Source organism: Propithecus coquereli, unplaced genomic scaffold (assembly GCF_000956105.1).
Source record: "Propithecus coquereli isolate 6110/MARCELLA unplaced genomic scaffold, Pcoq_1.0 Scaffold42, whole genome shotgun sequence".
NCBI classification, from domain to species: domain Eukaryota; kingdom Metazoa; phylum Chordata; class Mammalia; order Primates; family Indriidae; genus Propithecus; species Propithecus coquereli.
The window spans coordinates 3,267,981-3,288,063 of NW_012149952.1; the positions used below are offsets into that span (position 1 = coordinate 3,267,981).

Genomic DNA, 20,083 nt, shown 5'->3' on the forward strand with positions numbered 1-20,083 from the left:
CCCACCACCACCTCGCGGTGGCTCGCCCCAGTTTGACGCATTGCAGGGAAGGCCGAACCAATCGGCGCCGCGCTCTCATTTCTGCCATGGGCCGGGCCCAATAGCGGCGCGGCTCACAGAGGGACGCGTCACGCGCCGCCGACCAGTGCCCCTCCGCCGGGGAGGAAAGTGGAGTGGGCACAGGGGGCGGGGCGCGCGGCGACAGAAAGTAGTCCTACGGCGAGAGAGCGCGCGCGGGCGCGCGTCCGGCGGCAAATCCGGGCCCTGTGCGGGGTGGGGACAAGAGATCCGCGGGCCCGCGGCCGCGGAGCGGGGCGCGGAGGGATCCCTGGGAGCCGCAGTGCGGCGGCGCGCGGGCCGGGCGAGGCGGGGCGCGCGCGGCGGCCGTTGAGGGACCGTTGGGGCGGGCGGCGGCGGCGGCGACGCGCGCTGCGGGCAGTGAGTGTGGAGGCGCGGACGCGCGGCGGAGCTCGAGCTGCTGCAGCTGCTGCCGCCGCCGGAGAAACCTTGATCCCCGTGCTCCGGACAACCGGGCCTCGCCATGGTGAGTGAGGTCGAGGGGGCTGAAGTGGGTGCCCTGAGGCGGGCACGGCGGGGCAGGACCCCTGAGAGGGCGAGCGGACCGGGAGTGGGGGCGTCCGGGCCCCAGCGGGAGCCTCGGGACCCTCCGTGCACTTCTGCCGGGGGCGTTGGATCCCGGAGCAGAGCGTCTGATTCCCAAAAGGCTTCCAGAAGCGACTTTAGCACCGAATGGGGTGTTTAGATTTCCATTGGCTATCTGAGCCCCCAAAGGGGGCATTTGAACCCGGGATGGAAGCGTCTGGATTCCCAAAAGAGACTTTTGGACCTCAGAAAAGAATTTTTTTTACCCAGGATGGGGAGTTTGGTCTCAGAATTGGAGTGTTTGAACCCCAGAGGGATGAAATAAGAAAAATGGGCCGGGGAGGGGAACTATTTGGGCCCTGATGGAGGCTTTGGGTCCTGAGAGGATGCAGGGAAGGGGGAACGGAGACGGCTGCGCTGCTCCTGCAGGGGTGCCGGCGGGTAGCTGGGCCTGGGGGCAGCGGAGAGGGTCAGGGATGGGCAGCCACTTCTGCAGCTTAGACCCTTTGGGGGCTGGTCTACAAAGACCGGCATTGCAGAGGAGAAGGAGGGCGAGGTGCAGGCTTAGGGGTGGGTGGCAGCAGAGAAGATGCTCTCGAAGCCTCTGACCTCTCAGGACTGAGAAGGATCGGGGTCGTGGGGGTGGTTAAAAGGGGTTAGCAAGACTGGTGCTCGTCAGTAGTCTTGCAAAGGCAAAGAGGGGGCCTCGTGATTAATTTGAGGGGTAGCTGGAAAAGGTTCTGAGGTTACTAATGGGTTAATACTTGAACTAGGAAGAGAGAATTTTTTGATGGGTTGGGGAGGAGTGTTGTGTTTGGGTCCAGGAGAAGATGGGTTTCAAGGTGAGGGATGGGAAAGGACTTTGGTTCGGATGGTGGGAGGTGAGGTTGAAGGAGAAAATGAATGGCAGCCAAGGTGGGCCTGGGTTTGGAGGTGGATGTGGGTAGCTCTCTAGCAGCCTCCAGGGCAAGGCGAGGACAAAGACTGCTCAGTCTGGATTGGGAGTGGACTGCAGAGGCCAGAGGGAATGGTTAGACAGTCCCCCTTCCCAGGAATAATGGGGTTGGGTGCAAGGCACCAGGGCAGTGGGAGCAGGTGGGCGGAGTTGTTCAGGCCCCTATTGCGCACTGAAGCTGCATGAAATGGGGGTGGGGGATCAAAGTTTGGGGCGCATCAGATGAGCCAGCTCTTTTAAGCCTAGAAGGCTCACCCCCTCTCTGCCCCTTTCAGGCCAAGAGAGCTGCCTTTTCCAAACAGGGGTGCTGGTTTTCTCATGATCTCCAGCCCCACGCACCATTCTGCATCTCCTCACTCGTGCCAAATGACAGTGCAGTGCAGTGTGGCGTCAGTGACAATCGGATGCCTATTCCCTTGCCCTCGGGGTGGGGGCTGCAGAGCTTGATCAGAGAGGGCCTTTGGGGAGACCCCTTCGTCAGCCTGAGGGCCACTTGTCCCATTCAGGGCCCTCACTGGGTGCTTCTGTTAATTCACACAGCTAGGGCTTTGAGAGAAAACCAGCAGACTAGTTCTTTCCTATTCTCTGCCACCCACAACACCCACAGCCCCCCCAGGCTCAGCCTGGGAACCGTGCGCAGCCATCCTCCCTGGCAAGGCTGGGGAGAACAGGCAGCCGCTGCTGTGTATCAGATCTCATACTTGCTGACACAGACCTGATGGCTCCTCTTGCCGCTACCCCGTTTTCCCCCAGCAGAAGCTTGCTGGAGGGGCCCTGAAGCACTAGCAGGTGCCAGCAGTTCCCCCCACCTCCAGAATGGGGCCCCAGCTTTGCCCTAACTAGTTTCTCTCTCCGTTTGTAATCAGCAAGGTATGGGTGGGACAAGTCACTGTTAACTGGCCTTGGACTTTGGCCTGAGCTCTGTGGCTCCTCCTTGGCCCGGGTGAGGGGCCCTGGCCTTGGTTTCTGATCTCATCTAACACTGCTCTCTGGCATTGGCTGGGGGCTGGGGCAAGGCGGAGAAATAATACCCTCTTACCCTCCCCCACCCCAAGCTTTTTTTTCTTGTCCAGCCCCTTGCTAGAGGCTAAGATGAGGGATAAGAAAGCAGGAGACCAGCTGGGTTATTTTGGAGACAGTTTTTGATGAAAGCTTACAATCGGGGAAGGAAAGAAGCCCTGAGAAGGGGTCCCAGCAATCCGTAATCACTTCTCAGGTGATGTTTTCTGGGCAGCAACCGTGCTTTGAGATCTGTAGCTCAGAGCTGGGATGTTTCCTTGACCAAGCAGGGGAGTGGGTCTCCTAAATGGGAACGAGAGTGTGTGACAGGCCCTTTATGCAGAGCCACGCCTATTTGCAGCAACCCTGTGACAACCAAATGTGGCAGTACCTCATCTGCGTCTTCCAGCTTTTTGGTGGGGAATGGCAAACACCAGCCTCCAGAGCCACTCGTGGGCATTCTGCAACCTGCCCCAGCCTCCTTGCCCCCCACCCCTCACGGTGCTGCCCAAAGGTGGGGGAGCACTGGGCTTCTTGCAGAGCAGTGTGGTGGGGTGGGAATTCCCTGATCGGGCTCGCTTTTCCATTCTAGGCCAGGGGGAGAGAGTGAAAAGCAGATGGAGTGGCAGGCCTCCTCCCCGGGCTGCTCCTGTCCTCTGTTCTTCCTCTTCCCCTCCCCCGTCGTTGCCTGGCTTCGGTAACCAGAAGCCCATCCTCTCTTCTCACTTTCCCCAAGTGGCTTCCTCAGGTGTCAGGACCTAGGCGATGGCCCCAGGCTTCTTTGCCTTTAGAAACCAAGAGGGGTAGATGGGGCCAGGGGCTCGTGGGCCTGGGGCTGCCGCGTTGGCATTTAGGAGCCCAACAACCTGGTCTTTTTTGAAGGCAATGCACAAGAGTCTTCGTTTGGCCTCCTGACCATCCCTTTAGACTTTGGACTTTTCCAGAATATGGATGTGTGACGTTTTTCCTTCTCTACCTTCCTTTTCCCCCATCCCTCAGCCATCTCCCTTCTGTCATCACTTTGGTTTCCCCTCCCATTCTGTCTATTTGGGGGGTGGCCTCAAGTTCCTCTTCCCTTAGATTTAAAAAAAATTTTTTTTTAGATCAGCGGTTCCTAATATTTGGGACGGGGGTGGGGGTGGGGGAAGCAGGCAGTGGTTGGTTCCTAGCTTCTAGAACCTCTATGTAGAATAATGCAAATACGCACGATAGTTTGCATCAGTTTCTGTGGCTCTCAGACTCAGGACTAGAACCCCACTGTGGACTTGGAGCCCCTTTCCCCTAATTGGGAAAGGAAGGAAAGGAAGGGGAACAGTCATCTGGACCCAAAGTGGTCCAAGGATGGTGGCACCTTCTTGGCAGCATTCACAAAAACCAAGGAAAATTTGTCTTTTGGCTCCCTAAAGCTAAACGTTGGGATTCAGGCCCCCATCTAGCTCCTGCCCCGTGGGATCTCTGTATCTGGCTGCTTCCCAGCACACCAGTGCGGGAGAAGCCAGTCCCTGCATTTCCTGTCCCCCACCCCCAAACCCCGCATGCAGCAAGGGCTGCCTGCCACCAACTGGCCAGTCCCCAGAGTGGCCAGGCTGGAAGGGGTTAAAAACTGCAGCGCAAACAGACTTCAGTCCTTTGCCACCACTGCTGCTGCATGCTGCAATCATCTCCCTGACATTTGTCCCTCCTGCCCAAAAGAAACAGAACAGAATGGTGCCCTGTGCACAAGGCGGATAAAGCGCTGCCTCCAGCCCCACCAGGTTCTTTCAGGCACTTGGAGCAACTCAGAGCTACCAGTCAGAATTTTTGCCACCTGGGTCCACTCTGCCTGGGCCTAGTGCCTCCAAATAGGTGACACAGAAACTAGCAAAGATAGCCCCAGCCATCGTTCCTCTGCCCTACCCAAGGACTGGCCTGTTTCAGTTCGGAGCCTTCTAGAGCTGCTTGATTAGGCCTCCAGGGCAACCGCTCCCTTCACACAGCCTCTGAGGCTCCCGGCAGCAAGGCACGAACTGTGCTGTGCCACGCAGCGCAGCTGGTTTGGGGCCGGGGCCGGCATTTTTTCCCCACCCCTGTGGCTCCGGCACACTGGGTCGAGATTGGAAGCCCAGGGGTGTAGGCAGCTTAATCGAGCCCTGCATCCGGTAGGCCTGGGTGTCCAGGCCACCCACCCCAGTCCCAGCTTGCTTCATCATCAGGCCCCGATTCTGCCTCAGACCCTGACTCTGGCGGGCACCTCCCTTGCCCAGTGGGAATGCCGGGTGGAACTGGCCTCACCAGAGCGTGCTGGGCTGAGTAAGGAAGGTACATCCGTGGTAGCCGACTGGCCTGGCGACTGACTTTCTCCTTCTTGCTTTTCCAGGCTGACCAGCTGACTGAGGAGCAGATCGCAGGTGAGTTTTACTGTCGTCCCCTCATCTCGCCCCCGGAAAGCTCTGTGTCCCCAGCCACATCTTATCCACCCAGGAGTAACATCTGAAGGATGAACATGTGTGTCCCCTATATCACCTAGTGCTATACTTCGTGCCCAGAATGTAAGAGCACACCAGTGCCTCCATGACACCTAGCCCTGTGGTCCCGAGACGGATCTTTGCCAGGCGGCAAGACAAAGGCTGTGTTCCTCTTCCGGCCCTGGGTCATCTAGGGGCTTTGGTACCAGTGGCTGCAGGAGGACCCCAGCTCGCTTTCCCAGCTCACGCCAGATAGGCTTAGAAGATGCACCCTCTGCCTCCCTGTGGGCCCACAGAGCTCCTGTCCCACTTTAGGAGCCGCCCAGGAGATGGCTCGTCACTCCCACCTCTGCACTTCCTCCGCACGTGCCCGCACTTGCCTTTTCCCCTGCCAGAAATGCTGCTCTCCTAGCTCCCTGCACGGGCAGCGCCTTCTCACCCTTTGGGTCTCAGCTCAAACGTCACCTTGGAGAAGTCTTCCCAAACCCCACCTCTCAAGTAGACAACCTTCCTTAACTGTCAGCCCATCACTCTTTATTTCCTTCATAGCCTTTCTCACTACCTGAAATTTTTTTTTTTATGTCTTTACCTGTTACATTTCCTGTCAGTAGGAGTGAGTTTCATGCGTTTGGGACTTGATTTTGTTGGTCTCTGCTGTATCCTCAGTACCTAGAACATAGTAGGTGCTCCATACAATTTTTCCTGGCTAAACAAATGAATAAACAATCATGTGTCTCTCAATAAGCTAAAAGAAACCCCTGGGTGCCACGTAATGTATTTTGTAGCTCCCTGAACCGCCAGAAGGGTCAGGCTCAGAAACTACTATGTGATTCTTTCCATGTCCCCCTCTTCCCCACACTGAGCTGCCTGAGGGCAGGGACCAGCTCTCGGTCTCTCTCCTTAGCTGTGGGCCAGCACAAAGTAGACATGGGGGAAGATGCTGAGAATGGGCCCCTGGCCCACCAGCTAGCCGAACCCCAGCTTTGCTCACAGGTTCAACTAGCTATGTGACAGGTACTGAATGCCCAGCTTCTGAAGTGGGAGGAGGCACGAATGGACTTGCCTTCTTTTTTTTATTTCTGCCCCCACCCCCTAACACACAGAGTCACACCTGCAGCTTCAAAATTTTGGCCCCTGGCAGCTATGGCGACCGGCTGAGGAAAGGCAGAGGACTGCCTTGTTCAGTGTCCAGGGAGCTCAGGGTGCCCACACGACCCACCCCCCTGCCCTCCCCAGGAACAACACGCCTCAGCACAGAGAGCTGCCAGCATCCCCAAGGAGACTCTTACCATTTTCCCAGGGCCTGGAGGTTCAGGGTCCCAGCTGCCCAGCCGTGTGTATGCCACCCCACCCGCCACCGTCACCTCAGCTCTCTGCCCTTGTGTAACACACACACACACACACACACACACACACACACTCACACACACTCTGCTTTTCACCTTGTCCCCATTAGCAGAGTGTCCACCACCTCGCCGTGGCCCACACCCTCTGGGAATAGGCTGCCAGGCATCTGTTCTTTGAGGTTTGGGGGCAGGGGAGCACAGGTGCCAAAACGGGTCCAGTGGGAGGGCAGCAGCCACGTGCTTCCCTCCCCGCTCAGCAAACAGCATCTCCCCGCTCCTGATGCGTCCCCAGCTGTGGCCTTCCCACTCAGCACCACTAGCTCCTCATCCTCCTGGCTTGGCAGCCGTCCCCTCACCTCCCATCCCCCGACCCGCCCCACGCACCGTCCGTCAGCCGGGCTCCGCTGACCACCCCCATGCTTCACCACACACAGTGGCTCAGCTCCTCTGGAAGTGGGTAGCGCCCACCGCAGGGGACAGGGTTGGCAGTCCCAGTCAGAAGGGATCTGATGCCCACGTTTCCTCTTCAGCCCAGCCAAAGGCGTCCCACAGCCTCCCCTCCCTTTCTCCCCCACCCTTCCCTTCCCAGCCAGTTGACCTTGGCTAGCGTACTTCAAATGAAGAATTCTCTTAGCTCTCAACCACTCCATAACTTTGGTCCATTTCATTATTTGAGGGAGAAGCCAAAGCCAGGGACCAAAAAAAAGTGTAGAATCATCTAGTGACAGCTGTCAGCCCATTTGCCCCACAGTCCTCACTGAGCTGGGACGGCTGAACGGAGAGCTTTGCCCAGCACAGCATAGACGTTCGATAACTGTTGAACGAAAGGAGGAAGGGGTCTGCCCTGAGCGCTGAGAGAGGGTTGGGCAGGACTTAAAGTCTGTCCCAGTTTCTTTAGGTGGGACCGACTCCCTTGGCCCTCCTCCAGGGAGGAGTCCAGCATCCGGAGGGAAGGATTTTTCCATGGGCCTCTTGACCCCTGACTCAGTCCCCTTCTTCCCCCAGAGTTCAAGGAGGCCTTCTCCCTCTTCGACAAGGATGGAGATGGCACTATCACCACCAAGGAGTTGGGGACAGTGATGAGATCCCTGGGACAGAACCCCACTGAAGCAGAGCTGCAGGACATGATCAATGAGGTGGATGCAGATGGTGAGTCCCCAGGGAGTGTGTGGGCAGCCTTGCTCCTGGTCACCCCGAGTGACCGCGGGGAGCCTCCCTCAGGGTGATGGATAAGCCAGTATCTCCTCTGCTGGGGCTCTGGGGTCATCTCCCAGGGCCCAGGTCAAGAGCATTCCCCCCTCCTTTCCCCCCTTTCCAGGGAACGGGACCATTGACTTCCCGGAGTTCCTGACCATGATGGCCAGAAAGATGAAGGACACAGACAGTGAGGAGGAGATCCGAGAGGCGTTCCGTGTCTTTGACAAGGTAAGCCGTCCTTTCCAGGGACAGCTCTGACACTGATGCCAGCCTTCAGGCAGATGGACTAGAACTGGAGCCACTGAGCCACCACTCCAGGGAGGCCTGGGTCCCAGCGCTAGCCCCACCGCTAACCTCTGCCACCTCACACAGCCCCCTTCACTCTGCTCACTGCCAAGTGAGGGTGGTGACGGTCCCTCTTGCTGCCCCTCTCCCACCGGGAGAAGCGCCTGATGAAAGCCTTTGTCCCCACTCCCCAGGACGGGAATGGCTACATCAGCGCTGCAGAGCTGCGTCACGTGATGACGAACCTGGGGGAGAAGCTGACCGACGAGGAGGTGGATGAGATGATCAGAGAGGCTGACATCGACGGAGACGGCCAGGTCAATTATGAAGGTGAGTCAGCGCGAGGCTGTCTCTGGGGCAAGCAGAGTCGCGGCTTCAGCAGCAAGCCCCCGGGTCCCTCATGTCAGAGTGCTGCTGGCCGCTCGGCCTGCTCACCTGACTCCGTCTCTCTCTGTTTCACTTCACAGAGTTTGTGCAGATGATGACTGCAAAGTGAAGGCCCCTGGGCAGCTGGTGATGCCCGTTCTCTTGATCTCTCTCTTCTCGCGCGCGCACTCTCTCTTCAACACTCCCTTGCGTACCCCGGTTCTAGCAAACACCAACTGATTGACTGAGAATCTGATAAAGCAACAAAAGATTTGTCCCAAGCTGCATGATTGCTCTTTCTCCTTCTTCCTGAGTCTCCCTCCACGCCCCATCTCCTTTCGCCCTCCCCTCTGCCATTCACGTCTTTCGAGGCCTGATGCATTCATAAGATGAATCCCTCCCCAGTTCCCTTAGGGGAGCCTCTGCCCTCCTCTAGCCCGGGTGGCTCTCCTCCGTTTCGGTTTGTTCCCTTTTGTTTGTCATCTTATTTTGGGTGCTGGGGTGGCTGCCAGCCCTGTCCCGGGACCTGCTGGGGAGGGAAGCGAGGCCCTCGCCCAGGCAGAAGAGCATGCCCTTCGCCGTTGCATGCAGCCAGCCCTGTGATTCTGTGTGCAGCTCCCAGCAGCCTTTTGGGGCAGGGGTGCCGAGAGAGGCATTCCAGAAGGACTGAAGGGGCAACGAGGAATCGTGGCATTGACCAGATGTGGCCCAGGAGGGGGTTGAGGGGCAAGGGGGTCCTGGAAGCTGGCATTCTTTTACTACTCGAGGGGGCCGACTCACAGAAGGGGACTGACAGAGTGGGCAACACTCAGATCCCACTGGCCGCTGTTCTGGAACCATCGGATTGGCTTTCTGAGGTTTGGCTGGGTGGGGGACTGCCCATTTGGCCACTCTGCAAATTGTACTTGCCCACGTTCCTGAAGCAATCTCGAGCTGTTCTGTAAATACCTGGTGCTAACATCCCTTGCCGCTCCCTCCTCTTGACGCACCCGCCCACCCCGCCCCACCCGCCCGAGGGCCCGTCCTAGGAACGGATGTGGGGATGGTCGCTTTGTAATGTGCTGGTTACCCTTTTTTTTCCTTTATGGCCCTTAAAATTCTGATTTTGTTCTACGCCATGCTGGGCTGGCTGAAGGGTGGGGAGAGGGAAGATGGGCCCCACCGTGCTCTCAAGAGAACATACCTGCAATAAAACAATCTCGTCGGCCAGCCGCCTAGAGGACGGCAGCTGAGGGCAGCCTCTGCTTCCTGGTCAGCCGGCACCTCCCGCTTCTCCGTGGTGACTTGGCGCCGCTTCCTCACATCTGTGCTCTGTGCCCGCCTCTCCCCTTGCCCGCCTGCCTGCCCCCACGTTCCCCAGCGGAGAGCATGATCCGTGCCCTTGCTTCTGACTTTCGCCTCTGGGACAAGTAAGTCAATGTGGGCAGTTCGGTCGTTCTGGGTTGTGGTTTTCCCTTTTCTGATCATTTCTTCTGGTCCCCTCCACTCCCACCCCACACTGCCCAGGTTGATCAAGTGGCTTTTCCTGGGACCTGCCCAGCTTTGAGAATCTGTTCTCCTCCACCCTCTGGCACCCAGCCTCCGAGGGAGGGAGGGACGGGGCATGATGGGAGACCCAGCCGAGAGCTGAGGGTAAGGGCAGGTAGGCGTGAGGCTGTGGACACTTTCGGAATGTTTTGGTTTTGTTTTTTTTTTAAACCGGGCAATATTGTGTTCAGTTCAAGCTGTGAAGAAAAATATATATCAATGTTTTCCAATAAAATACAGTGACTACCTGATCGGCTCCTGCCCTCTTATCTCAGTGTCTGGGCCTGCTGTGGAAGAGCCCTGCCTCCATGCTGGCTCCAAAGTGTCCAGTCAGCGCGGCAGAGCGGGCACCTCTGGATCAGAGTTCTGATCCCGGCTAGACTGCAGGGTCACCAAGGGCAGGACGCTGTCCCGGGTACATCAGTCACAAACAGACTGCAAGGCGAGAACTGAGAGGCAGACCCGTCACGCCACGGGAGCACAAAGAAGGGTCCAGTCCAGCTCAGCCCAGTCAGGTGGCAGGATTGAACTGAGACCCAAAAGACGGGCAGTCGCCTATCTGTAAGGGAGGGAAGGGTGTTCCAGTCAGAGGGAACAGCATATGTAGAAGCCCTGAGGCAGGAAAAACTATAAGAAAGCCAGTGAAGCTGGCGAGTACCTGGAGTGGCATGGGGCCAGGTGAGGCATAGAGAGGAAGGTGAGGCACACCTGCAGTGAGCGCAACTGGGTGCCTTGGGGAAGGGGTGGCATTCACCAAGTGTGGGTATGCAATGGTGAGGAAATAGGTATGGTCCTGGGCCCACAGGGCGTGGCACTCAGTTTGACACAAAAAGCCCAAAACAACTGCAAACTACAGAAAGCTCATTGACTGCCTTGTGGGGAGTGCAGTGAAGAAGCGAGGCCTCCCACTGCTGGGGGCTACAGTGGAGGGAGGTACCAGAATTCTCGGGCTTTTCCCAAAACACGTGTGTTCCCTCCTACCCCCAACACTAGAAATCCCACGTCCTTCTCCCTCAGGGGAATGGAGAATAAAAGGTGGATAAACATTGTCTTTAACTTCTGAGCTTCTCACACAACCATAGGAGCTGGGCAGGAGTGGACCAGAGAAGAAATCAGTAGAATAAAAAGAAGTCCTTGCACTCATCTTCGCCTGGCCTTGGAAGGCTGGAGAAGCCTGGCAGGGCAGGGCAGGGCCCCTGTTGCGGCAGAGAGGTGAGGCCCCTACTGGGCCTTGCTGCTGTGTGCCAGTCACTGGAGCCGGCGCTGCAGGGGGAGAACTTGGGATTGGCAAACCATTTTTCCAGAGCCCCGGCTTCTGTACCCGCTTTTCCTGCCACCCGGCGCGGTTTGGCATTTGGCGCAATAAAGATGGCAGAGTGTATAGCGCGTGAGAACTCGGGGCCTGGGCCCAGCTACCCGCCTGAGCATCCTGGCTTCTGCACTTACTGCCTCACAGCCTTGGGCAGACGCCTTACCGCCTCCGGACCTCAGTGACCCTGCCGATGAAATGGGGCATAACAGTACCCGCCTCCTGGGCTGGGCTGACGGTTGGGTGTGAGACAGCAGGAACGAGGCCCGATGTGCTCACTGAGTGCTTGCAGGCATCAGCCGTCCTTGGCTGGGCGCTTCCCGCTTCGCAGGCTGCCTCCTAGGCTCCGCATCCACCATCTCACCGAAGCCTGAAAGCAGCGCTCTGGCCTGGGTACTGGTCCTCCCCTACTCGCTGACTGGGAAACGAAGGCCCAGCGGGGCGAAGTCGCTACTCCAGGGTTATAAAGTAAGAAGCGAGTGGCAAAGCTGGAATCGGAACCAGATCTGACCCTAAGTCTAAGCTTTGAACTGCTGGGCTTTAGAGTCAAGAGGGAGTCTTGAAAAAATACTTCAGGCAGGCCAGAGACAGCCAGTGGGGAGGCGAGGCTGAGGCTGGGGTGGGGTCTGAGATGGGAATTACCCACTTAGCAGCCAAGATACCTGTGGAAAATTCTGGTCTAGTATCTCTCCGACAGGCTTTGGTGTCCCACAGATTGGGGCTCAAATCCCAGTTTGACTACTCACTGGAGTGAGCCTTGGCACTCTGCTAAGCCTCAGGGGCCACCTCTGAGTGTGTGACCCGTAAAAGGAAGATCCGAAAAATACCCACCTCGGTGGGTTATGCCAAGCTCTTTATAGACGTTACGGCGTTTAATTCGCACCCAGGCCGGGTGGAGTCATGCTAAAATTCAGTCCCTACTAATGGTGTCTTCCTCTGCCCTGGGCATGTGGGCAGGGGAGAAGTTCGGAAAAGAGTGGGCGCCGGCCGGTGGGGCTCCACTTCTTGGAAGTGGCTCAGCTGGGTCCCAAACGCCCACGCTTTCACCCCCCGCGTCCCGTTGCCTGCTCTCAGCTGCCTGCCATTAGTGTCCCCCTCGGGCCCTGTGTTTTGGAGACTCTTACTCTCAGGCAGGCTACATTATCAAATAATCATGACTTCCCTCTCCCATTCTTCATTAATCAAAGACATAGATGGCACTGAGCTTCCGATGCCCCTGGGTGAGCACCGAGGGCAGCCGGCTCCAGCCCAAAGCAGAGGACTGTTGGATCGGGAAGCATCACAAGTCTGCTAGACCAGCTCAAAACCTGTCCTGAGGAAGCGACTAGACAAGGGGGCTACACCAAGGGTGCCCTGCCAGGGCCGGGTTGAGGGCTCCCCAGGTCCTCTTCACTTAACAGAGGTGGCTCTGGGCCCCTTCTAAGTGTCACTCCCAGTGTGACCAGCAGGTGGGGCACTGACCACAGAAGAGCTGCCTCTCCGGGACCAGCCGTGGTGTGTGGGTGTTTCACTGTGGGTCAGGCCTAGTGCTGGGAAAATGGAAATGAATAAAGAAATGAATTTTAAAACGAATAAAGTCTCCTTGAGGGAGACAGACCCATTCTCAGCGTGTGGTTTCCTGAGTCCCGCCCCAGACTAGGGCAGGCGCCCAGTACTAGTATGGCTGGCCCTTTGTAGCCACGGGTTCCAACCAGCCTCAGATCGAAAATATTCTAAATAAATAAATATAAAAATCATGCAACAGGCCGGGCGCACTGGCTCATGCCTGTAATTCTAGCACTTTGGGAGGCCGAGGCAGAAGGATCGCATGAGGACAGGAGTTCCAGACCAGCCTGAGCAAGAGCAAGACCCCGTCTCTACAAAAAATAGAAAGAGTAGCCAAGCATGGTGGCGTGTGCCTGTAGTCCCAGCTGCTCGGGAGGCTGAGGCAGAAGGATGGCTTGAGCCCAGGAGTTTGAGGTTCCAGGGAGCTATGATGATGCCACGGCACTCTGACCCAGGCAACAAAGAGAGACCCTCTCTCAACAAATAAAGTATACAGGAGAATGTGAATAGGTCATATGTAAATACTTAGACATTTTATACAAGGGACATGAGCATTTGCAGATTTGGGTATCTGAGGGGAATCCTGGCACCAATACTGAAGGACAACCGGGTATGTTCCCGCGGATCTTTGCACTGCGCCGCTCACTACGTAGCACAGCTCGTAATTTTGTATCTTAGCTGCTTATTATAACACGTTTATGTGATCATTCAATTGTCGCCCCACTGGATGGTGAGCAAGGTAGGGCCAACGCTGTGTCAGTCACGGCCACATCCCCAGGGGCCCAGCCGCAGCCTCCGCCCAGAGAGGCTCCAGGGAAAGTGTGTTGAATTAATGAAGGAGGCCAGAGATGGGAGGTGCCAGGACGCCAGAGTCGAGACCGTTGGCACAACAGAAACCTCAGGCCCTGCTCAGCCATTCCCTCCGCCCAGAAACCCTCCTCCCAACCCTACGCATTTTGGGGACAGGACTGTCTCCCCCCTCTGTGAACTGAGAGTCCCAGGAGGCCAGGGCCAGGGCCGTCTCTGTCACTGCCTTGTCCCCAGCATCACAGGGACAAGCCCTGACGTACAGAAAGCCCTCAGCAAGACCCTGCGGAATGGGAGAGCAGACACATCTGCGCCGTGACAGGCTGCAGCCAGTGCTGTCGCAGGGCAAAAGTGCTGAGAGCCCACCCAGGGAGGAGTGGCTAAGTCTTCTAGGAGGTGGGACAGTTTAAGGAGGATGTTGGAGGCAAGGGTGCTTTCGACCCATGAAGAAGGGAAAAAATTGTTGCAGGAAGAGTGATCGCCATAAGCACAGATGTGGGTGCCCAGAAGATGTGAAGCCTCTTTGGGGAAACCGCAGTGATAAGGCCGCGGCCTGCAGGGGAGCGGAGCTTGGGGCTGGCCCTCGGCTCCAGCCGGGGGAGCCCTTGGAGCTTTGCAAGCTGGGCAGTGACCGCCAGACAGCACTTTCAGAACAGGTCTGTGGCAGCTGGCACAGAGGATGAACTTGGGAGGTCAGAGGTCAGGATCCCTGCTAGAAGTTTCCAAATCATCCCCAAGGGGCTGTGGGTGGACGGAGTGGGTGTTGTCTGCAAACCCCTGGCCTGGTGGACGGAGGTGGGGGCGCCGCGGTGAACAGTGGGTAAGAGCCGGCAGAAAACCAACCTCCTCTGCGTGCTCTTCGCCTCCATGCCCACCCAAAACACGGGACCGGTGACGGCAGCCACCTCAGGTGAGGAGGCTGTGGGTCAGCGCCCAGCGAGCCCTGGCACGGTGAACCCTAGGAGGGCAAAGGGACAGAACCAACCCACCTTCAGGGTGACACTGACAGGAAACGAGCGCCCCCCATGCCCTTCCCAGCCCTCCCCTCCCCGGCCCTTGCCCATCCCTTCTTCACCATCCTCGCTTGGGAGGTCCCTGGTTCTGTGCCTTCTGAGGCCAGGCCAGGTTTGGTGACGAAGCCAGGACCCAATCTGATGTTTCCTGACCTGGTTTTTTATTTTTTACACAAGTGGACTTTTTTTATTATTAAATTCAACCAATATAGTATTACTCTGTCCAGACCGCTGTTTCTAAATATTTTCCCACAATTTTTTTCAGTACTCTATTTTTTTTAATAGTGGTAAGACATCCGTAACTTAAAAGTTTTCATTTTAACCATTTTAAAGTGACAGTCCCCTGGCAGCTGGTGCCTTCCCACTGCTGTGCGACCATCGCCACTGTCTGCTTCCAGAGCATTCATCATCCCAAAGGAAACTCCAAACCCAGGAACCCATCTCCTTGACCTGTTTTTAACTCTCCCAGACACCTCTTGTTCTTCTTGATTGTGATTTGAAACATAGTGACTGAAAAAACAAAGTCAACACAATGAAGCAAAGCATTGCTTTGTTTTTAAATCTTGTTTGCCCAGATAACAATAGCAACAACAACGATGGCAATAATGGTAACATTTCTTGTGGGCTTTATTCCAGGCTCTGTGCTAAATTGCTTTTGAGAGCAACTCACTTAATCCTGAAAGCAACCCTGTAAACTAAGTACTAGATTATGATCACAAGGAAAACAAGGTCCCCTGGAGATGGAAGCTAGACCTGCTCCCTCTGCTCTGCCCTCTTCTCACTGTGTGGCCCAGGCCGGGTGATTACCTCCTCTGGACCTTGATCCCAGCCTCAAGAGAAAGGATCTAATGGTAGGCTGATGCCAGGCATGGTGGCCCAGCTAGTTGGAAGGCTGAGGCAGGAGGATCACTTGAGCCCAGGAGTTCAAGTACAGCCTGGACAACATAGCAAGACCCTATCTTTAAATAAAAAATAATAAGCTGTCGTGTGGATGGAGTGAGAGGCGTGTGAGCTGCTGTTGTCTTTATGGGAGGCTCAGGCCTCGCCCACCCCAGTCATCCCCAGGTGTGGATTGATTGTTTTAACCCGGGGCGGGGGACGGGGTGGGGGGGGAGTGAGAACGGGGAACTGAGGCTGGCAGCGCAGGGGGCTGGAGGTTTCCCATTCACCCTCCCCCACCAAATGCCAACTCACTTCCATTATGCTAGTCAGCTCACCAGCCCCCGCTGAGTATTTGTTGAATGAATGAATGAATGAATGAATGAATGAAATCTTTGTGAGGGATCCAAGGACGCATGAGGTGAGGTCAGGCTCTGTAAGGAGGCCTGGGGACAGGTATAGGACTTGGGTCTGCATTCTGGGGCAGTCCCTGGGCTCTGCACACCCCACCCCTTCATCCCCCAGCTTCTCCATCTCTCTCCCCACCACCCGCACCCCACAGTTCATGTCTCAGGCCCACCAAGCTAGGCGCAGTGTCTCAGGCCCCTTTCGGACCAGGCACATGTCCTGCATTGTCACACACGACACTGCAGCTTCTGCCTCCCCTTGGGGTGCCGGGGCTCCCAAGTCTGACAGGGCTGGGCAGCGAGGGGAGGCGGGGAACTCTTCCAAGAATCGCTGGCTCTCGTGGGGCAGAGAGGGGTCGGTGGCTCTTAGAGTGGCTGCCCCTGGGAATCTGGGGTGGGCAGCTGGGCCCCCTTAATGGATGAGGAGAGGAGCCAACACCCCAACCGGAGGAGATCTGAGTACACAGAAGCCGCTGGGAACTTTTCCGCCTTCTAAATATTTAGACAGTGAGATGGATGGAGGCTCGAGGACCAGAGCAGGCCGGCCAGGCCACTGGTTATTTTGAGAGAACTATTCTTTCTGTGCTCCAGGATAAATGTTCCTTCCCTCTGTCCCTCACTCTCCTCCCCGAGCCCGCACAGAGGAGCGATAGCAGCTGACGACCCCCACAGTTCGGGGCCAAGGTTCTGGCATCTGCACCCATCAGCCGTGTCCCTGGTTTTCTGGCTCCTGTTCCCTGAAGACAGGGCTGGAGATCACAGGGTCAGCTTAGGATGTCAGCAGAGGGAGCAGGCGACAGTGGCCTCTGCTTTCGACGGCGTTCCCACGGTGCTGCTGCCGGTCCGCTGTGCAGGAGGCAAGGGTGCCGCCTGCCCCTCGCCCCAGGCTGACAAAGGCACCCAGCTCCCCTCCTTCCCCTCGTGGGCAGAGCGGTCCCTTGGGTCCCTCCTCCCCGAGGTGGGCTGGGAGAGGGAAGTGTGCGCGTCGCCTCGGGCGGGCCCAGGACACAGGCAGCAGAACCAGAGCTTGAGCTGCTGGAAGACGGCCTTGCGGAAGAGGATGAAGACCCAGGGGTCCAGGATGGGGTTGAAGGCATTGAAGCGGAAGGCCAGGAGGTCCCCCATCTCGCTGCTGTCGGGGCTGATGGCCTGGGTGAAGCCGCGGATCTGAGGGCGGGGCGGGGGTGTCAAGGAGCACCCTCGAGTCCTCTGCCCTCCCCCCACCCTGGCTCCCACTTGCTCACCAGCAGGGATGAGGAAGGGGTGGATGTCAGAGAGGGAGGAAATAAGATGAAAATCAAGCAGTGAACGCATCCGGGGAGCAGAGGGAAGGAAAGCCCCGGCAGAGGCCTAGAGGGAGAGAGATGGGGGTTGGGCATGTGGGTCTCCCCGCCCTTTGCAGCTGGGAGGACCCTCGGGCTCCCCAGGTCTTTGAGTCTGGCGCCTCTGGCCCCCTGACACCGCGGGCAGAGCTGTGGTTGCGCCTGTGCGTATTTGCCCGCAGCTTCCAGTCTCTGAGCCATCATAACCCCCGAAAAGGTTTAAGGACGCCCACAGCGAGCCCAGCCGCTTGCATTTTACAGAAAGAGAAACCGAGGCCCAGAATAAAGGTGGCACAACTAGGTGTCACGGACACTGGGTGGGAACCAGGGTCTGTGCTGCGCTGGTGGGGGAGGGGCAGGAGCCTGGCAGGAAATCGAGGCAAGGATGTGAGGGTGAGGCCCAGGCTGGGGAAGTGGGGAGCCCAGTGGGTGGGAGGTCAGACTCTGGAATCAGAGGGCCCAGGCTGGAGACCTGGCTTTTTGTGCCTTTCCTGCTAAATGCTTGTGGGATGGGTGCACATGGTCATTTTGAAGATTATCTGAGAAAGTATTTGTAAGCCACTAGGCATCTGCCGGCCTACAGCAAGTGCTCAGAGAACGGTGGGCCTTGTTGTCATTACAGGGGCAGGGGAAGGACGGGGAGCGCTTGAGTAGTGGGGGCTGGGGATGGTAAGCGGGGAGACCGGGGGTCAGGAGGAGTCAGTGGGGCAGAAGCAAACGGGGAAAGACTTGAGAAAGTCAGGAGGTTTTGAATGTGGACAAAGCCTCTGTCTGACCGCCTTGGAGTCTCAGCTTCCCCATCTGTGAAATGGGCACAACCCTCCTTCCCTCCCCTCCCGCCAGCTCCGGGTTGGGGGGGGGGACTCACCGTGAGAGGCAGGGAGCACACGGCCATGATGCCCGTCATGAGGGCCAGCAGAATCAGGTAGTCGACCTCGTCCTCGCCCGTCCGGGGGCCGGGCACCAGCGAGCCCTGGTGGCGCCTCTGCTGGCGGTACATGCGGCACAGGCTGAGGGTGACGGAGCCGTTGCAGAGGAAGATGGCGGCCACCAGCAGGGCCACGAGGCTGGCGTAGGCCAGCGAGAAGGCGCAGCCGCCGGGCTCGGCCGAGCGCAGGCGCACGAAGCACCAGCTGCCCGGGCAGTACTGCTGGTGCTGGCCCAGGCCCGCCAGGGGCAGCGCGCAGAAGAGCGCGCAGAAGGCGTAGATGGCGGGCAGCGCCCGGCGGGCGCAGCGCGGCGCGTCCAGCCGCGCGTACCGGTAGGGGTGGCTGAGCGCCAGGCAGCGCTCCACCGCCATGGCGCAGAGGATGAGCGTGGAGGCCAGGCCGAAGAAGGTCATGGCGAAGGCGAAGGCGCCGCACAGCGCGGGCCCGCCCCGCGCCAGGCCCAGCAGCGAGCTGTTGCGGGCGTAGGCCACGAACACGGCCGGGCTCAGGAAGCACGTGCCCAGCAGGTCTGTCGCCGCCAGCCCGGTGACCAGCACGGCGAAGGCCGACGGGCGGGAGCGCCGCCGCCGCGCGCCCAGGATGCCCAGCGCCAGCCCGTTGCCCGCCACGCCCGCCACGAACATCAGGGTGCTGGTGGCCGGTCCCACCGAGCCCCGCACGTAGGTGAGGTTCCGGCACGAGTCCGCCATCGCCGGCCTGGGCTGGACGGTCCCCAAGGGCGGCAGGCAGAGGTCGGGGCCAGCCGGGCCTTCCCCTGTGGCCGGCTCAGAGGCTGCCGGGCCGCCGTCCCTGTGGCCGCTGCGGTCACCTGGCCAGCCCCGGTTCTCTTCGTCTCCTCGTGTGTGCCTGCGTTTCTCTCCCGTCTGTCTCCTCCAGTCCCTCTCTGTCCCTCTGTCCCTCTCTGTCCCTCTCTCTCCTTCCCCTCGCTTAGTTCTTTCTGTCTCTATCTCTGTCTCTGTCCTTCCCTTTCTGGGCGTCCCTAGGTCATGCCTTCTCTCTCTGTCTCTTGCTGTCTCCCTGTCTCCGTCCCCTCCCTTGCCCTCCTCTTCCTCTCTCCCCCACCGCAGCCCTCTATCCGCCCTTCCCCGCACCTCGCTTTCCCAGGCCCTCCGCACCAGGAATTGCAGCCTCTCGGTCTCTGCCTCCCGTCTGCGGCTCCTCTCACCCCCTGGCTGCCTTGCTCCGTGTCTTGTGTCTTTCGCTGTGTGTCAGTCTCTTGTGTCAGCTTCTCCTTCCCTCCCTCCTTCCCTCCCTCCCTCTCTCCCTACTCATCTTGCCCGCTCACCCCACTTTTTCATTTCCTCTCTCTGCCCCGCCCTCCCTCCCCCAGCAATCTCCCGAGGTCCCCTGGGCTCCCTGCCGCCTTTCCTGGCTACTCCCTGTACCCCGCCCCAAGTAGTACATCCATCACCGCCTCTGCCCCTCTCCCCTCCCCTGCCCCTCCTCCCCTCCCTCCCCTCCCCCTGTCCTCTCTCAGCCTCCATCCCCGAGCCACCTGCCACCTCTCCACACACAGGTCCCTTCCTTTCTCTGGCCCAGGTGGAGATCCCTGAGTCACCATCACTCAGGTCTGGAGCCCACCAGGGGGGCCAAGAAGGACCCGAGGGGCACAAGTGACCAGTTTTGGAGGGGGTGACCATGGCCTGGGCTGTCTCAGGGTGGCCTCTGGTGTCTATTCTGGGCTCCAGGCCCCAGGCTCAGGACGTTGCCCAGGGATTGAGAAATGACCAGGAAATTCCTCCGTGATGCAGTGTTTTCCAGACACTGCTGAGATTCTGGTCCCTGGACACAATTCACTCCTTCCAGAAGGCTGAGGAAGGAGGTGGCCTATCCAGAGGAAAAAATGCCGTCTCTCCAGCCTGTCCTTGGGTTCCCAGCTACCCGGGCAGAGCCCTGAGAAGGGAGTGTGGAGGAGCGTATTTGGTGTCCACCTGAACGGGACAGGCCTGGGGGACTTCATGGCCCATAAGCACAAGGACACACCACCGCCCTCTTGCTTCTCAACACAGAACTCCCAGGCCCCAGGCCAAGCTCTGGTGACCTTGACCTCCAGGAATAATATTTAAGCCACAGAAAGCTGTCCAGGGCTCCAACATCACCGCCAAATCTCTCCCACCCTCCCCACACAC

General features: G+C 58.2%; 2 protein-coding genes across 2 annotated transcripts; one reads left to right on the forward strand and one right to left on the reverse strand.

Moving 5' to 3' along the window:
* The first annotated feature begins 340 nt into the window (after positions 1 to 340).
* Positions 341 to 8,476, forward strand: CALM3 (calmodulin 3 (phosphorylase kinase, delta)). Its single transcript, XM_012653372.1, has 6 exons — positions 341 to 544; positions 4,914 to 4,944; positions 7,353 to 7,496; positions 7,666 to 7,772; positions 8,024 to 8,159; positions 8,297 to 8,476. Exons 1-6 carry the CDS (start codon positions 542 to 544, stop codon positions 8,323 to 8,325), a joined length of 450 nt encoding a protein of 149 aa, XP_012508826.1. The 5' UTR covers positions 341 to 541; the 3' UTR covers positions 8,326 to 8,476.
* Positions 8,477 to 15,542: 7,066 nt separating this feature from the next.
* Positions 15,543 to 18,844, reverse strand: PTGIR (prostaglandin I2 (prostacyclin) receptor (IP)). Its single transcript, XM_012653373.1, has 2 exons — positions 17,873 to 18,844; positions 15,543 to 16,849 (listed from the first exon to the last, which is right to left on the reverse strand). The coding sequence occupies exons 1-2, from the start codon at positions 18,641 to 18,643 to the stop codon at positions 16,460 to 16,462; spliced, it is 1,161 nt and encodes a 386-aa protein (XP_012508827.1). The 5' UTR covers positions 18,644 to 18,844; the 3' UTR covers positions 15,543 to 16,459.
* Between the last annotated feature and the right edge of the window lie 1,239 nt (positions 18,845 to 20,083).

Excerpts from the sequence above, each read along its gene's own strand:
- CALM3 (XM_012653372.1), top strand. Across the intron at positions 7,497-7,665 it reads CAATGAGGTGGATGCAGATG|GGAACGGGACCATTGACTTC; the intron begins GTGAGTCCCCAG and ends CCCCCTTTCCAG. Across the intron at positions 8,160-8,296 it reads CGGCCAGGTCAATTATGAAG|AGTTTGTGCAGATGATGACT; the intron begins GTGAGTCAGCGC and ends TTCACTTCACAG.
- PTGIR (XM_012653373.1), bottom strand. The coding sequence starts at position 18,643 with ATGGCGGACTCGTGCCGGAACCTCACCTACGTGCGGGGCTCGGTGGGA. Across the intron at positions 16,850-17,872 it reads TGTGCTCCCTGCCTCTCACG|ATCCGCGGCTTCACCCAGGC; the intron begins GTGAGTCCCCCC and ends CCCCGCCCTCAG.